Genomic DNA, 19,068 nt, shown 5'->3' on the forward strand with positions numbered 1-19,068 from the left:
ATTTAAAGGCAACAAAGCATAGTTTAAACTATGGATTTTGATCTCGCATGATAACTGCACTCTATTTCCTTTGTTTATTGCTTTATAAAAATAAAGCGAAGAGAAAACCATCCACAAAAAACAATTGACATGAATGTAAGTAATGATAGGTCATCGTACGGCCTTCAACAATTAGCAAATTTCATACCGTAATATAATAAGCTATAAAAGGCGCTGACATGATATGCACATTTTATTGCGACTTTTATAGTAGCCCGACATCATAGGTTATCGAATGACAGATCTAACAATTATCGAGTCTAGGTGCGAACGTGATTATTTTTTTTACACATTTCATCAGATTGTCTAGTCTTAGCTGTCATTATTTTCTTCAATTTTCTTAATGTGTTTTGATTTCCAAACTTTAAGCCTCGAAGTTTATAATTGAGACATAAATTGTGTAAATGTTCACATAACATATCAAAATAAATTGTGTATCTTTGTTTTATTACAACATGTTGATTGTTTTATATTTAGCATTCCAATCTCCAGAAGTATTTCAAACAGAATGGCGTAATGACTTTAATCTGTATATTATTTCAAGCGGAAATGAATACAATCAACTTTGAAGAGTTGGATATGTATTTTGACAAATGAAACAGAAAATTCTCAAATACCTTTGCGATCAATTAACATTCATTTGTGTTAATGAAACTAGCAGAAAACATCTTGAAATCAGATTTTATCAAAAGCCATAGAGTGCGACACCATACTTTTACATGTTGCTTTAAGCTAAAACTTTTAGGATCGGTTTTTGATTGTGTTTACTAGTACAGGAACACACGTGTAAACCAATATTGTCAGACTTTTTAAGAAAATTTTCAAAAAGTATAAAAACTTCCCAAAAAGGTTAAGATCAGTTTTGCCTACTGTTCTTGCATACTCCCAATTAATCATTAGTTTTCTGGGGAAAACTTACTATGTATTTATCTGTTCACATCACTATTTACAATGTATTTTTATGTTATCAGATTATGACGATAGAGAATATGTCGGACTCTTCAATAAAGTAGTGTTCATCTACATTCAAACTCATAAGTCGAAAATGAACTGACAACGCCATGGTTAAAAAAGGAAAATTAACAGACTAACAAAAGAACACAAAACACAGCATAAAAAAACAAAAAATTGAGCAACATGAACCCCAAGAAAAACATTTGCTTCACATGTGGCACCTGTCGGCTAAAACCTGTTGAAAAAACTTCCATTTAGTGATTTACTGTGATCATGAATGACCGTATATATTTGAGTGAAATCGGAAAATAAAGATAACTGTATTGATTGATGCCTACAAATGGTAACATCGTAGAGAACAAAACTTTACATGTTGCTACTTGATACGATTTATAGTTTAGCGTGCACAGCATAGGTATCTTTCTATTTTTGAAGACCGTTTGTATATCATGTGATTCATGCATTTTAGCGAATTCATATTGACGATCGATTTGACTTTAAGATCAAAGAGGTTTTGCCAATATCCCCTGAATACGTTTTTTTCTGAAATTTTTTATATCAGATGATATTCTTCAAATTTTTTTCCGAGATGTTATTAAACCACATTAAAGTGTTGTCAATTCCTCATTTTTGTATTCAGTTGAATCGTCGTCAAATCAAAGATGAGATCTCACTCGGAAGTGTCTGCCTTTTAGTTTTTATCAAGTAGAAAAAAATATGAGATTGACCAGATATTTTATTTATTTTAAAAGCACTTAACATTACCAATTAATAAAGCTCAAATCTTTGGTGGTTTATTTGTATAATGTATTAAAACTAAAAATTGAAACAACATTGTGCGTTATGTAATTTCTTGTCTGTTTATTATGTTCAGCGTGCTATTTGAATCATTCTATATGATCTTAAAACAATCAAATTCACACATAAAGTGCAATTTATATAACATAAACCCGTCATTGCAACCTCCCATCGCGAGTTTATGACACGAACTAAGAGCTTCTTTAGCAAAGGAAGAATATAAATCTATTTAAAATCGATGCTAGCCAAGAAAACTATTACTTCATCATAATAATTACGCAGTTAAAACTTAAGTTTGTGCTTGGGTGGTTGTCTACGTTTCCTTAGGTACAAACGTCTTCTATCATGATTAACATCACAAAATGAACTCAATGTAGAAACAAACACAGCTTTTTAAAATAAGAAGATGTGGTACGACTGTTAATGAGACAAACAAAAACCAAAAAGCATATTAAGCCATATCAACTGATATCAGTATGTCTCTCTATGTTGTAATGTTGCACCACTGCTGTACCAGGTTAGGGTGAGGGTTGACGCCTGTCAAAATTGTTTAACCCTGCTGCATTTCTTTTAACACGTTCTACGTCAGGATCTTGTTGTTCGGGGGTTGTCGTTTGTTTATGTGGTAGTTTTTCTCGTTTCTCGCTTTTTATAAAGATAAGATTACTGATTTTTCCTGTTTGATTTATTTCACCTTAGTCTTTTTTTGCCCTATATAGGTGGCTGTTCGATGTGAGCGAAGGCCGTACTGTGACTTATATATTTTTTTCCTCATTGTGACTTTGATGGAGAGTTGTGTTATTGGCACTCACTCCAGATATTCTTATTCATATAAACAACTCGCACGTAATCACCATGAGCAAAACTATCTAATAGTTCGCTATTAGAACTCCCTCCCCCCTCCTTCCCCAGACAAAGATAAACGACCTTCACACAGACCTTCTATGAACATTTTAATAAAAAGAAAATAAAAGTTGGTACGGTATAGCCATTAATAAAAGTCAATTAAATAACAATTATTAATATAACATTACAATTGAAAACATGTTTGTCGAAGAAAAACATCATGATCGAAAGTAAAAATAAAACAGTACACGGACCCCGCAAAAAAAACACTTGCGAACTCACACTCACAATCATAGAAAAGGAAATCATTCACAAACATGTGGTTTCATGACTTGTAAAATTGTGTTGATATGTCGAATTGAGTGATACCATCAGAAACAAGGATAGAATTGTGGCTACGACAAATGGAACATATCCGATGTCCTCCGTGACATGGGTTCTACTTAATAACGGTCAACCAAATCATAATGATTTTGTTAAACTGTTGTTGAAAACCTTAAAATTGAGTGTCTTTGGTTCAATAACATACATGTAAGCTATAATCATACATCAGAATAGTTTTCAATTATTTTGCATTGGTTTTTATTTTAAAACAGGATTTATTAACTAATATTGGACGTGGCCGTGTACTTGTACATCCCAACATATAAAGACACCTTAGTACATATCTGAAACTACTTGCAGTTACTAACAGCTAGTTCAAATCCAATAACAATGAATAAAAAAATCAGGGATCTAAGACTAAATTATCAAATAATCAATTTTCATTTTCATACTCTTTTTCTTGATATTTGCTATTTCAAGTGCTTGAAATGCAGAGAAAAAAACAAGTATAACCCTTCGTCAGGAAAGATAATTGATTCGTTCCGATGTACAATTGAATTTTATTTTATTTAAAAATTCAATAACTGTATTATCTAAATTACTTCGATTACAGGTGGTTGTAAACACACATTTTATGAATAACTGTAATTTAGTACAACGTATCAATATCATTAACCGTACGTGTGCTTGTAATGTTCGAGGTATAAAATTACCATTGGTATAAAAAAAACAAAATATGATAACTTCTATAAAGCTGAGTATTGTCACCAGTATTATGAGTTCGAATAGTTTGACATGTACAAGAATATCAATATTCAAGTTGTGTTCCTAAGCGTTTTTGTCACCTTACTACCGACACTGTATTTCGGTTACAGGTGGTTGTAAACACACTTTTTATGAATAACTGCAATGCAGTACAAAGTATCAAAATGAAATTTGGCATTTAATCCTTACATTGTCAGAAAGTTACATTTACCATGACGAGTAATTTACCGCTTTGAAGTAGAAGTCAATTGTATTATACGGAAGATCAATTAAGAGGCTTGTTTAGACTAAACATGCTGTTGTAAAGTGTTAGAGTGTTTAAGCTCATATCGTACTTAAACTGGCCTGTATCCAGATGTATCAGTTTTTCAAATATAAACATCCTGCAGACTTACACAATAATATTGACAGATATATCCTCATTCAAGTAACCAAATAAGAGTTCTGAATGAAAGGCAGATTTTCCAATTCAAAAATATAATTCTGACTAAAAACATTCTTCTTGTTTTTAAGTTTTCAAAAATGAATTAGTTTTCACTATAATTACTTTTTGATTTTATACTGTTTAATTTGCTTGTCAACTATTGATTATATATAACTGCAATGCTGTATAAAGTATCAAGCTATTATAAGCTAACCGTAGATGTAATTTTACATCTATGAGCTAACAGATAGCAATATTTCCCATAGTTGAAATGTACGGTTTCATTATTCGGGAAATCTGTATTTTTAAATACAGTTGGGGGAAAGTTTAGGCGTTTTTTTTGGAAAAGTATGTATTCTTTGCATCTGAAATGCCACAAAGCATTATTAACTTTAGATTGATTTAGGTAATTGAGCCAGTTAGATGGTATCCATGATAAATATTCAAATACTTCTAAAAATCACACTGCAAATACTTTGTAGTTAAACTTTGGTCATTATAAGAATTAGTGAAAATACTTCTAAGGGTACAATTATCCATATCGCTCACAAATTTCTACCTTACCACCTTATATACTTACCGGGCAATGAATACAACGTTATGGTCGCCCTGCATAGGCCACTTCCGCTTCTGTAACTTCCGGCTACGACACGATTTAAACCAACATAAACACTATAATCTTTTAATCCATATTCCGTGTCTTGTCCTTTTAGTGTATATAAAAATCTTGATTCTATATAATCTTTCGTTTTTCCTGACTTATATTCGAGTCTTTCATCACTTATATCCATTTTAACACGTGACCCTTTTCTTATAAAGTCATCGATAGTTCGAATCAAGAGCCCACCATCTGACGAAGCATCCATGTGACCTTTCAAATTGTTGCCATATATACGCAGTTGCTTATTGTGCACTTGCATTTCTGCCATATTACTCGTGGTTCCATTATCTCCCCCGTAACCGTCTCCTGTTGGAGAATCTGAAATATCAATAGTCCACATTCTTGGAGGTTCTCCATATTCAAACATGAATCTAGCTCCATCGTACTTCCCAGAGAAATCTATTTTAAGAACTACTTGTTTATCACACGAAAAGCTACCACTCTTTGTTGGTTGTTGAACAAATGATATATAAGGACTGTATCCTTTAACGACGCCATTACGTAAATCTAAATCTACAATATTGTCTTGTAGAGCTGCAGTTTTTAGACATAAACACAAAACTGAAAAAAAAACAAGAAACTTTTGTTAATCTCAACCTATATGAACTGGTATGTTTGCTGAATAATAAATAAAAGGGTATACCAAAAAGTTATGGGATTAAGCTCAATAAAAAATTGGTTTTGTCACAAATGAACGGCGTCGAAGTTTAGTCGAAGTTACCGTGAAATTCTGTCAACAACACCACATTTTAAGGATAGAAATTACTAGTTTCAAAATAAAATTCAAAGGTCAAATTTAGGCTTCTGAAAATGATTTTACTGAAAGGTCACACGTCATGAAATTCGCAAACTTTTAGAACACATGAGTTGAACCACATGTTTTGTGTCCACGTCTTATTTAGTAACATAGTACACAGTGTTTTGAAAACTGTTTGTCTTTTTTCTTTTTGATAGCATTTTTTTTTTCGACTTATAGATTTTAATAGCTCCCTTGTTAGTCTCTTCTCTTTTTTACTAGAGCAGTTATTAATACAAATCGTTATCAGAATTGAATTGAATGACGAGACCTGTAAAAAAACTAAATAAGAAAATTAAGCGTAATGTCTTTGATTTTATTTCAAATAAGAATACCGTATTGTACCTTAAACACATGCGTATTGTATAAACTGACACTTTATTGACAGTGCGATTACTGTCACGAAAAGTACTAAGTGTCTTGATTATTGATATCTCCGGTGCTGCAGACTGATTTGTTTATTAATAATTTAACTATTATCCAAGGGTATTTTATTACCCAAGGATCACACCTTCTATGTAACGTTTCAATATGAAATGTTACCCAGCGGTTAAATGCATATAAAAAAAACGTTATAACATTTATTGTATAGTTGTACATGTGTCTATGGTATACATATCAGACATATAAATAAAGGCAACAGTAGTATACCGGTGTTTGAAAGTCATAAATCGATTGAGATAAAACAAATCCCTGAAACAATCTAAAATCAAGGGAAACACATCAACTATAAGAGGAAAAACAAAGGAACAGCACTGAAGTGCAAAAAAAAATCACGCCAACATACATAGAAAAGAACTATTTGATAACAACTGCCCGGCATTTTCCAGACTTGGTACAGGATATTTTAAGAGAAAAATGGTGGGTTGAACCTTGTGTAATGGCAAGTCAAACTTTCGGCTGTATGACAATGTTAAAAAAAAAGACGCTTTTCAATACAGCGGCTGAGGGTCCGTGTGTATACCTATCCTGCCTGGTTTTGTTTGTTTTTAACATCTGAATTTTCAAAACAAAAATGACAAGAATAATATGTCGGCAGAAATTTTGAGTCATATGCAAAATAAAACGATGTAGATTGATAAAATTGTAGGAATTATGTTATGAATTTTAGTTAGTCCCCTAATGAAAGCATTGCGTTAATGAAGCATTTTTAAAATTGTACAGTAAAGTGTCTGGTAAACTTAATTCTTAATGATAACTAATTATATTGACTTTCACAAATGGCATTGTCAACAGAGAGAACAGCCAGACAGAGATTTGTTTGAAAAGTTATAAAGATGTGTTTGAAACATGTGCGAATTTCACAGATATAATTCATCGTTATTAGTAAATGATTTATTTTTTATCAATACATCTTCCAGTCCAGCTGGTACGTATTTAGCAAACTAGCATTTTACAGTGATTCCAATTAAACAAAATGCATTACCGGTATAGTCAACCGATTAACGTATAACGCCAACTGAAATTATTTACATAATACTTAATTATTATGTCAATCAAATGTACTGAAAAAATATATTAATTAGTATCCTATTTCAGCCTGTCAATCGTGTATCTGAACATTCTTGGTAATTATATATAATTTCTGTTAAGATTTCTTTTCAGAATATGAGCACTGCATTGTAAATAAGTGTAGGTTAGATTGCTATTAAGAGTTTTGCCTTGATTTTATCTTTTAATTTCCAATTAACTTGTCAACATATTCATAATTCTCATAGGTAGACAAAGAAAACGGTTTTTAACAAGCTTTTAAACAAGGAAGGCTTAGGAAGAATATGGAGCGAAGGGAGGTTACTCGAGTGCAAAAGTGAAATGAATTATGATTAGTTTTGCAATACAGATTATTTAAGTGCAAATGCTCATCAAAACGGGATGTTTAAATAAAACCATATTAAAAGTAAACCATAAGGATTATACCATGACAAGAAAAAAAGGAAGATTAAAATATATGTTTAAAATATATATTAAATTTGAAATCCACTACAGTATTTAAAAAAAAATATTTATTGACTTTTCCATTTTAATTTTTAGACATGTTTGTTTAAATAACTGCTAAAAGGTTTCTTTTAAACAAGTGATGTTTCAAATAATTTACATAACGGAAGTTCGAAATTTCCACATCTCACAAGAATAGACCAAAAATAACTCTTAAGGTAGATAGGGTGTCTTCCTCCATCTTGGATTTTGAAATACTAGAAAACAAGGTCTAGATCTTTGATGAAATGTGCAAATTTTTATAGTAGTAGGTAATTCATGTGTAAGAATTTTCATTATAATATAGAAAATGCCATGTTTGATCATATTTATGATTGTATTTTACAAAAATAAGAATCCTTTTGTTTGATTCATTTTTGTCCAACTTTGTCAAATAAGGGGAGGCAACTCAAATGCAAGGGCAGATAATCCAGATAGTGTTACTTTTACAATAGAATGTGTTAGGAATTTACCCATTTTTACATGTAGCAAGAAAACGAGTCCGGTGACCCCATTTTTTCTTTTTCTTATCTGAAAGCATAATATTGAAGCTATCTTCTCATATTTTATCTCAAAATTCTATGGTGTGGTTTGTGTTTTATGGCGGAAAAATGGGTTTTCCATGAATAATCTATACAAAATCTTGACAATTTTGAACAACCTGTAGCGTGAAAATAAGTCCGGTGACCCATTCTTTTTATTAATGTTTTTAAACAAGCAGGATATGAACTACATTTTGGCAAATTATTAAAAGATTCTATGGATTATAATTTAGACACCCCATCTACCTTAAAATGACTACAATCTTACTTTCAAATCAAGATTCGTCCACTGTAATAAGGACTTACAAATGTTGACAGTGGAGCAAGTTTCACTTTGAATGTTTGATTGCAATTCAATTTTATTATACAATCTGTTATATAAATGTGTGGGAAATCGTATGCTGCATAACAAATTTTCACACAGAATCGCGACAAGTTCGTTAATGGATAATAGAGTAGATGAGGAAGTACTGACAGAAACAATTCCTTGAAATTTTTGGATCCAATACTATTGACTGCTTTATGTTGATTGTTTTACTAATAAGCTAAAATTATTAATAAAAAGTGTCAACTCATAAACGTCGACACCACTCGTTAAAGTCCGTTTGAAGTTAATTCCAACTTTTATTTCAATATATATAGATATAGAAAGATGTGGTATGAGTGCCAATAAGACAACTCTCCATCCATTGCAAGTAACAATTTAAACAAGTAAACCATTATAAGTCAAGGTATGGTCTTGACTGGTTATTCACGGACTATGATAATTCATGTTTACTTTTGGTGGTCCAATCGCAAAAGGTCTTTCGGAAAACTAATTCTACAAAAGTTGTATGCGTCTAAACTATTTCCTCAATTTCCAAACAGATGAACTCTTTTAGAACTAAATCCAAAATCATTCAAGGACAACGTTTCTAAATCTGTATAATTAAGTAAAAACAAATTTCAATGGGAGGTAATCGTTTTTAATATTTTACTTTGATAGAACTAGAGTAGTCTTCCATTTAAGGAAAAGCTTTTTCGGACAATAATGTTTGCTCTTTTTTATCTCTTTTTTTGTATGTTCATTTCACTGAAACAAGTTATCAGTTTTCCTTCAAAACAAAATTTAAAGACTATACCTTTTTATGTATATTAACATATTAAACTTAATACCAACAATAAAATTGAGAAAGAAGTAAAGATAATTATCAGTATATTATCTTATGACACGTGCAATACTTTTACTACCGAATGCTAGTTTCTTCGTCTAGACATTGTTATTGTTTACCAATGAAATTTTAAAATTATAAACAAAAGTATGAATTGATTTAAGATACATCTTTATATTTCACCCGAAAGCAATTCAATGCAAACTACATCTTATTATAACACAGTAATGGTTGTTATTTTTTTAAGGAAAAATTAAAGAAGAATAAACAGCGATAGTTATTAGAAAGTAATATAAGATGATTAAACAACTTTTCCAACTATGATTGAAGGAAAATTATTGAGAGCAAAATTTTGATAGTTCTACGTTCTCCGTCATAAACTTTTCATCGTTTTTTGTGTTTTGAGAACTCAATTTATATGTATGAATAAAGGCAACAGTAGTACACCGGTGATCAAAGGTCATAAATCCATTGTGAGAAAACAAATCCGGATTACAAACTAAAATAAACGGAAAAACATCAACTATATGAACAAACGAACAACAGAAACACTGAAGTGAACAGAAAAAAAACATGTCATGGATCATCTGTGTATCTTCTATTTAGGTTTTATAATTGTTAAAATTCCTGGTCATAATGTAGATGGAGAATGTTATCATGTCAAAGCACTTAGACACAATTCGTATGGATTTCTCATTATTTCTGTTGTTTTATACTTTACATTTGGGATTAAAGATGGTGGATTAATTGTCTTTTAAAATTTCTCTCCACTTTCTGTACTATTTGCTTTGACAGGACAGTCAGTTTTTTATTGATGTAACGCCGGGGAGAACCACAAACATGACATTCCTATGATTTAAGATATTAAAATGTCAGGAAGGGAAAGATCCAAAATATAAAGCAATCCAATCCTTACATTGCATATAGCTTTATTTTTAAATTTCATAATTATTTTAAAAACTTATCTGTCTGTTTGTTATTTTAAGAGATCATGTTCATTACCTTAAATTACTATAAACTTGAATTTAGATACGATATCCTCTTTTCCTTGTTTATATTACCAGCAATTGAGACGTTTCGCCAAATATGTTTTCGTTGTAGTAGATGATCTCCAATTTACCGGGACCACCTAAGAACCTTCCAAATATTTTGGTAGATTTCGCGGTGCCGAGTCTTCAAAGCTCGAAACCTATACACATATTATACATGGTTCGAGTTGAAGGTTGGTCCAGCTAATACCTTTGAGTAGACGAAATTAAATCAATTGTTATTTGGTGAAGAGCGTTCTTGTCGTAGGTAAATCCAGAAAATCGCTTCGGACGAATTTAATCATATAAATGTCATTTAATTGAACATGGGTTAAACAAAAAAAAACAACAGAAAAACCGAAGGAACAAAAAAAAACTCTTTCGATTGTTATATTGTTCAGACGTCTTTTTATGTACGTTTATACTTTTAACTGTGTATGTATACAGATTCTGAAAAGAACATCGGTAAACTACTATACCATCTACAATTAATATCTTAATATAATGGATACCGAACAACTTTTTGGCGATGTGTTATTTGAAATGTAAAGTTTACTAAGGCTTTATAGTAGAGGATAAGCTTTTTTGTTGGAACTAATTGGTAGTCCAGAAGGTATAAAACTCTCCACCAATACCAGACGTATACTCTGGTACGTCAGACGAGCATTTCGTCTACCTTAGGCTCATCAAAAGATTTGGACTACTCGAGTGGTGATTTTCTCGTTTCAGAAATACCCATCAATAGTGCTATCGATCAATTGATCTCAGGCTTATCATAATAGTTATCAAAGGTACCAGGATTATATTTTTTTACGCCAGACGCGCGTGTCGTCTACATGAGACTCATTAGTGACGCTCAGATCAAAATAGTAATAAAGCCAAAAAAGTACAAAATTGAAGAGAATTGAGGACCCAAAATTCCAAAAAGTTGTGCCAAATACGGCTATGGTAATCTATTCCTGGAATAAAAAATAAAAGCCTTAGTATTTTGAAAAATTCACAGTTTTGTAACAGGAAGTTTATAAAAATGACCATATAATTGATATGCATGTCAATAAACACGTCAGACGCGCGTATTGTTTACAATAGACTTAGTCGTGATGCGAAATCAAATTCGAAATTTGAGGAGAATAAAAAAACAAAAAAAATGAAACAGTTTTCAATCTTTGAAAATTCATCAAAAATAAATAGAAACGCCGGACTTATCAGATGCGAAACAAAAATGTCGAAGTTCTGCAAAATTTAGCTCACAACATTTATTTCTAGAGGTAAATACAACTCAATATTTCGAACGTTTTTTTCTTTATATCAACAAAAATGTTACAGAAAATTACCGGAACTATAATATCTTTTGTCAACCCCGGAGTATTGCTTACAGAAATGATATTAACTAGCAGTTTTATCGACTCGAATTAGACCAGTTTGAATTACCAAGTTGAAGAGGATTAAAAACAAAGTTACAAATAGTTGGTCCAATTCTAAAATAATGCCCTCTATATTAAGGATGAAGGAGAGGAATCCTTTTTATTTCGTAAGAATTTAACACTCTGTATATTGGAAATTTACATACAATGACAGAAAATTAGTCACTGGTCTTGATGATACTGTGGAGGAGAAACAGTAATTAGAAGTGTAATTGACTAAATGGTATATATCATCGTCAAAAGTACATGGCTTATGATTAACTGGAACCGTATTCCAGATAGATTTTAAACCATTTCAAATAAAATTGAAAACTTAATCCTTTCAGGAAAATAAGCGAGTTAGTTATCTTATTCCATTTTAAACAATAATCTCAACAAACAAATGAATTTAAAAACAAATTTGATACAGGAAAAAAGTATAACAAAATGCCGAATTCCAATGCAAATTTAAAAAGGGGAAGTACATACACACTTAAATATCAAACGCTATCAGTCAACGGAACAAGTGAAAAACAAGAACTCAGGTTACAAAATTGAAATCATACTTATAACGGATGGCATACACTCATGGTCAACTTTATCATTATTTATATTTTGATACTACCGAAATATATCTGCTTGATATAGTCATAAAATCATTGCTTATTTCGCTGATTCTACTTCTAACATTCGCACAGAACATTCAAATACAGAAGAAACCTGGAATTTATAAAACAAAATTCATGCAAAAGAAATTATGCAAATTCCATAATTAAAAATAATTCCGTATTGAAATAATAGCCTGTTTTCTTTACTTTCGCAATTTTTAATGTTTTGAATTCTTTTAGTAATTCTATTGGGTTAAACTTGATGTTATTCAGTCGTTTATATCTTCGGATTGGAAACTATCTTAGTCTTGTTACCATCGCAGGCCAGTATTACGAAATTTTTAAGATGATCTGAGTGCTTATAATGATAAAATCTTGAGGAAATATCTTAGGATTTTCTTAAAGATAACTATAATGAAACATTCGTATCGGTTAAATTCCGATTTCCGAAACCAATGTAAAAGACTGTCGTCCGGTAGGAATATAAAACTTGAATTCAATGTCTCGTTTCGGGAAAGGGATGACTTTCTAACACTCTATGATGGGGTGATATAACCCCCTTTTCCATTTGCCAATGGCAGTCAAAAAATCTTCACTTGTTCCAGGTCGATCCCCTTCCCAACACGTACCTGAATTGTTAATTATGTTAATTCGACGTAAGCAAACCGCAATCAATCAATAAAAATTAAAACCCAAACATGCAAAAAACTAAATGATAATCTGGATTTGGCGTGATTGAATTTTTGTTTGCTATCGGAGCCAATTATAACTAACGTATCTGAGTTGCTTTCAACATTGCATTTAAAAAAAAAATGGTTCAGAATTTGAATTTTTGTTTTTTGTTTTCTAATCTATTAAAATAATGCTTTTAAACTATTTCTACATTTTACTACCATCATAAGTGCAAGAGCACGTATTATACACATAGAGATATTTGATGGTAATCTGGAAACTCTTGCTTCGTATGTAAATTGTTTGTTTAAGGTGCATGGAAATGAAACTGTCTATAATTGTTTACGTCTCTTTTTAATCAATATAAACAAAAAATAACTGGAAAAACCCATTATTGTCTTAAATTTATTTGTAGAACTTGATATTTAAAGTGGACAGTAAGTGCTAATATGATAATATTTATGTACCTTACAGTTCCGTATTTTGTCGATGATGTGTTAAATAATTATAATAGTTTAACAATAAAACCAGATATAAAGGTTCACCAAGGTTAAAGTTGTACCTTTCATTAAAAGAAATATACATAAAAGTAAAAAAACAAATGACTGATCAGTGGGTATACGCCTTTTTGTTGTATTGATGTTTACACGCCATTATGACAATTATGGGAAATTGTTTAGTTTTTTTAACAAAATATTTGACTGCAATGAGTTTTCTTATCTATCAAATAAGTTCTTGGTTTCCAATAATTTGCAGTGAAATCCCATAATAACACTTATGTCAAAAACATTTTAAATAATACTTGTTTCAATAAACAACGATACTTTTTTGATTTTGAAAAATTGTTATACTAGTTAAGAATTGGACTCGATAAACCTTTTACGCTTTGTATAAGGTATCACAAAGCAAACTAACTTTAAATGAATAAAAGAAAAGTTTATTGCTGAAGCTGACATAAAACAGTCATGGTTTTAAATTTTAACAAATATGATTTTAAGAACCAATTGTTCGAATTTAAAAAGCACAAAATTTAATTCAGTTATGGAAAAATAAAATGGCAATAAAGTTTAAAAGCATATATAACGTAAAACTTACTTGCGATTAAGGTACTTCTGTGACGCATTGTTTACAATGGAGGGTAGCCGGATGCGATAATATTGTCACCGTGCCTTAAGAAGTGTCATCCAATATAAAAAAGTTATAGTTGTTGACATGGCTGTGGGCGAAATAGCAATACACTGGCGAAAGGCTGCAACGGTTCGCTTGTAAACGATTACTGTAACGTTAGAATTCCTAAGGATGAGCCATAGACACATCTGTTTATTTATTCCAAAGTTGTTCTACAAACGTTCAAATAGTCGCTGAAATGTAAGAAATATTCCAGATTCAACTACTCTTTGATAAATGTAAATGAACAACTTCTTCACAAAGCCAATAACTGTCAATAGAACGTATTTAAACACCAGGAATTAAGTCTTATCAAACTTTACTTTTTCAATGCTTGAAAACATTGATATTTTTTCTTTCATGTTTAATTTCCACTCCTTTGAATTAAAGAATATAAAATTTATATTCGAGAACGACTTTATTTAAACAAAAAAAAGCAGTACAATAAAATAAAATAGTTTTCTTTCAAAATTTATTTTCTTAATCAAATATATGGTTTTCCTTTTAATTTTATTTTAGCGGTAAAGCTTTTGTTGGAGTTTAATCAACTGTTTGGTGTTGACATGGGAGGGGAGAGTGCCATCGTGTAACTTAAGCCGGGTGATCTCTATTGTTTCGCCACCGAATTGACAGCAACGTTTGTCCTACTTCAATTCATTACAGATATTATCTTCCCGTCCGACAATATTTGACATGATAAGCGAACATTGTGAAACAAATTATCTACAATTTTACAACCGAAAGGAAAAATAAAATTGATATCAAACCAAAATTGTCAATTATTTCCACGAAGGACAATTTTCTTTTGTATGAAATCAGACAATCTTGATGAAATCATACAAATGAACAATCTTAACAGCATTAAAATATATTTAAAAAGCGGAAATTGAATCAGTGAATGATTAAATATATATTATTAAGATAGGTACAAATTATCTAGAGTTCATTAAATATGAGCCTACACAGGTATTGAGTTCTGGGATGGTGTTTTGCGCAGTGTCTAATGTTAAGCTCTACTAGCTTTATTTGTATGCCAAGATCAGGATGTCGTAATTACAAGTCCTGTAGAGAGTGAATGAAGCGAACAATACATGGTAGCAAAGTTAGTGATAGCATGGAAATACAATAAAGGAGTTAGATACTCAATTTAATGACCATATAATTTATTGAAAAATGCCTAGTGTTCTCTCTTATTTTTAAAACTTTTTTTTCAAATACAGACCTATTTCTTTTAATTGTTTTCTTTTTTTATATATATACTTTGTTATATTATCTCAAAGGTTTAAAATCGTATCTTTTTAAAATAAAGAGTTTATGAAAATTGACACCTAGATATTAAAAAAAAATTATACAAAGGGCAGGCACAAAAAAAGAGTTTATACAAGAAGTTGGTATGGTTGATACTTCTTTACAGAACAAACTTTAGGTTATGAATGATAGATATTTAAATTATTTGCTGATATGATTTTTGAAGAAAAATAGGATTTAAATTAGTAACTTTAAAATTTTCAATGAGATCACAAGTTCTTCTAGCTGCCAATATTCTGCATTGTATGTTTCTGATGATAGAATATATATATATAGATATAGGAAAAATATTTCAAAATCTATTCAACTGACATCATATGGTTTTAAAACGTTGTCGAAAATGCATAGGAATACAATATTTATTGCATTTATATCATCAGTGTTTTTCATATATATTATAAGCATGTGAATCTACGTAAAAAGATGAAAAAAGAAATCCCTCTTAGTCATGAATAGTATCAAATAAGTACAAAAATTTAAAATTTGAATCGTACTAACGTTTTTACAAGTGTAAGGTTTTAGATTATTTTTGGTCGCTTATGAATTAGATATTTGTACTGTATACCATGTTGTACTATATATAATATGATTTTTAAACTTATTTGACCAAAAAGATAAAGTAGTTTAACTAAATTAAAAAAAATATAACAAAAATACCAACACCAAGGTAAATTCAATAAGGAAAAGTCCATAAAAATTGACAAAATCAAACTTACATATATTGATAATAAAAATAGGTTTAGTATGATTATTATTATTATCATGGTAAGGTCAAGTCTGTAATTTTGTATTTAAGCATTCGTTTTTAGAAAGGGACCTGAAGTAGTAATTTCAATATGCACAGTATAAAAATATATAACAAACTTTATTTTTCTTCGAGGTAGGAACAAGAAACTGCGATTTTCTTTAATTGGGTGATAAGGTCGTAGAAATTGAATAATTGCCATTTGTGGTATAGTTTATTTTACCTCTTTCAGTCATTTAGCTTTAAACGTTTCGAACATTGCAAGACGTGTAAAATATAGGCAGAAGATATCGAAGGGATATTCAAACTAGAAAAAATGACAATGCCTAAGCAAAAAGACAAATAAACGACCAATAGACAACAGTATACAAAACAAAACATGGGAAACTAAAGACTGAGCAACACAAGCACGGTAAAAACCGGTTGTAGTCTCATATGCCACGGACATGTGGCACCCTTTTCTATTGTCTCTTTTACCATCCTCACAAATTGATAAATTCAAAATTATTTCAACACAAATGACAAAATTATATAGAATAAGATAAAACAAATTTATTCATTCGGTTGAAATAGACATGAGATATAATTTTGTTTTATTATATATTATGTTGTAACATAATATTATGAATAAAAGAATCATATACTTGTTGTTCCAAGGAACAATAATATAAAAATGACTTTCATGATTTTTTTTAAATATTTTCTTTTATTTTACATATTTATTTATTTTTCTATGAGTGCGACATCAAAAAATGAAAGACATGCAAACCTTTGTTTGTTCAATATTATCGAAGTTCAAAGACGTTATCTTACCTATTTTGAAAATAAAAATAAATTCCATGTTTGATATAAATGATCATTCGAATAGTCTTTCAAACATATTAGCGGTAATTTTGTTTCATTTAACGATTGAAATACATCACACGAAAGAGAAGGATTAAATATTTCCCTTTTAGTACTAATTCACTAATTATTGTAACCAATATATAAATACAATACGACGTATGAAATGCTATCTGACAAAAACCTTATGATTTTTGTGGATAGTGTACAACCTTAAGGCGTTTTACATATACTTGAATTAGACGTCACTTAGATAGGAATGATAATATAAACAATTCACTTACAAATTATGGTAAGGCTACATTTAAAAAAAGATAGTTTAAACAAATTTTCAAGGGGTCTCCCTTATATGTAGCAATATCCCTAATCTGAAAAATTACATCTTGTAATTGAACTAAGCATGGTTTTAAATATACTAAGGCTTATGTACTTCAGGAAAACCGTAGCTGTATTTGACAAAACTTTTAGGAATTTTTTGTCCTCAATTCTCTTCAACTTTGTACTTTATTTGGCTGTTTTGACATATTTTATTCGAGCGTCACTGATGAGTCTTTTGTGGACGAAACGCGTGTTTGGCGCAAATTCAAAATTTCAATCCTGGTATCTTTGATGAGTTTATTTATGGTGGTTTAATCTTTAAAGTTGGAAACTTTAATGTGAGACCTCTAAATCAATGTTCGAGTTTATTACCTAGAATATTAAAAGTTTTTACATAATTTATTTTTTCTTATTTTTCTGAGTTAACATTTGAAGCATTTTTAAAAAAGTCATACTTTTGATCTGAGTTAACTATTTGAAACATCATTCCAGTCAGCTAAGAGGTATTTTTGAAAAATTAATTCTGTTTTGTCATTATGTTTGTGTATGTGTTGCTTTGTTTGAATGTAATATATTGTACCTTGTTTTGTGGAGAGGGCTTACCTGTTGCCCAATCAAATTCAATGTATTTGAATAAAATATTGTTTAAACTAAACTAAAGTTGGAAACTGATGAAAGAGTTGTCCAAAACATATACCAAAAACTGAGAGAAAACATAATTAGGGTTCTGGGACAATTTTGATAAATTGTATGTTGAGTTCGCCTGGTAGCATTATATAACTATCTTATCCATACAAATTCAGGCAACTGTAGTTTACTGATGTTGAATCTTATTACTCGAATAAGAAAGAAAAAACTGATAAAAAAAAACTCTAAAGGGAGCAAAATCGTATGCATGAGAAGGGGTTGAATTTAAATTATTAAAAATAATTCCTTCATATTTATTCCTGTAAGACAATACACTCATTTCAAAGTTTAATCAAACAAACACGACAGCTGCAGCTTGTGGAACAGGTACTATCATCCTTCAACAGCACACTAGTTTAAGACCGCTGTTTTTTTGGAATGTTTTGACTATTCCCCTCCCCCATACGGTATTAGTATTTAGTCATTATTTGTAGTGATAAGATGATTGTCTTGCTGACTAAAATCATGGTTGTGTGTGTCCAGTAATGATTTGTTTTGCTTTTTAGAATTGTGACATGCTTGTTTGTTTTTTCTCTTACATTTTAGTCCTTCAGAGTTCATAATTGTTTTCGTAACTTTCTTTAGAGAGTTCTACATTATATATATCTCACTGAAGTTATCCGGACACGGTTTTTTATGTTCCTCATGTCGTAACTACAACTCCGTTACCAAGAATGTGACCTACCGAATTATGGTAATCACCGGTTATGAAATAACATTAGCAACACGACGGGTGCCACAATGAAACAGGATCTGCTTACCCTTCTGGAGCACATGAGTTCACCCCAGTTTTTGGTGGGGTTCCTGTTGCTTAGTTTTTATATTTCTATATTGTGTCTTGTGTACATTTAACATTATAAGTCTGTTTGTCTGTTTATTTTTTAGCCATGGCGTTGTCAGTTTATTTTCGATCTATGAGTTTGAAAGTCCTTAGTTATCTTTTGCCACTCCTGTATATAAATGCTTACCTTTTTTGACGCGACTGGAAACACTGCATTGTTAAACTATATTTTAC

The 19,068-nt window shown here is 30.5% G+C and overlaps 1 protein-coding gene across 1 annotated transcript in view; it reads right to left on the reverse strand.

Annotated features, from left to right (window-relative positions):
* The window catches only part of LOC139481201 (signal peptide, CUB and EGF-like domain-containing protein 2), a 59,386-nt gene extending 44,748 nt beyond the window's left edge, over positions 1-14,638 (reverse strand). Inside the window, exons 1-2 of the mRNA XM_071264360.1 lie at positions 14,081-14,638; positions 4,731-5,372 (exon numbers count right to left, since the gene is read on the reverse strand). Of these exons, the coding sequence (XP_071120461.1) occupies positions 4,731-5,372; positions 14,081-14,108 (670 nt within the window). The 5' untranslated portion in view covers positions 14,109-14,638. The remainder of the gene's footprint in view (positions 1-4,730; positions 5,373-14,080) is intronic.
* Positions 14,639-19,068: the final 4,430 nt, after the last annotated feature.

Source organism: Mytilus edulis, chromosome 7 (assembly GCF_963676685.1).
Source record: "Mytilus edulis chromosome 7, xbMytEdul2.2, whole genome shotgun sequence".
Taxonomy (NCBI): domain Eukaryota; kingdom Metazoa; phylum Mollusca; class Bivalvia; order Mytilida; family Mytilidae; genus Mytilus; species Mytilus edulis.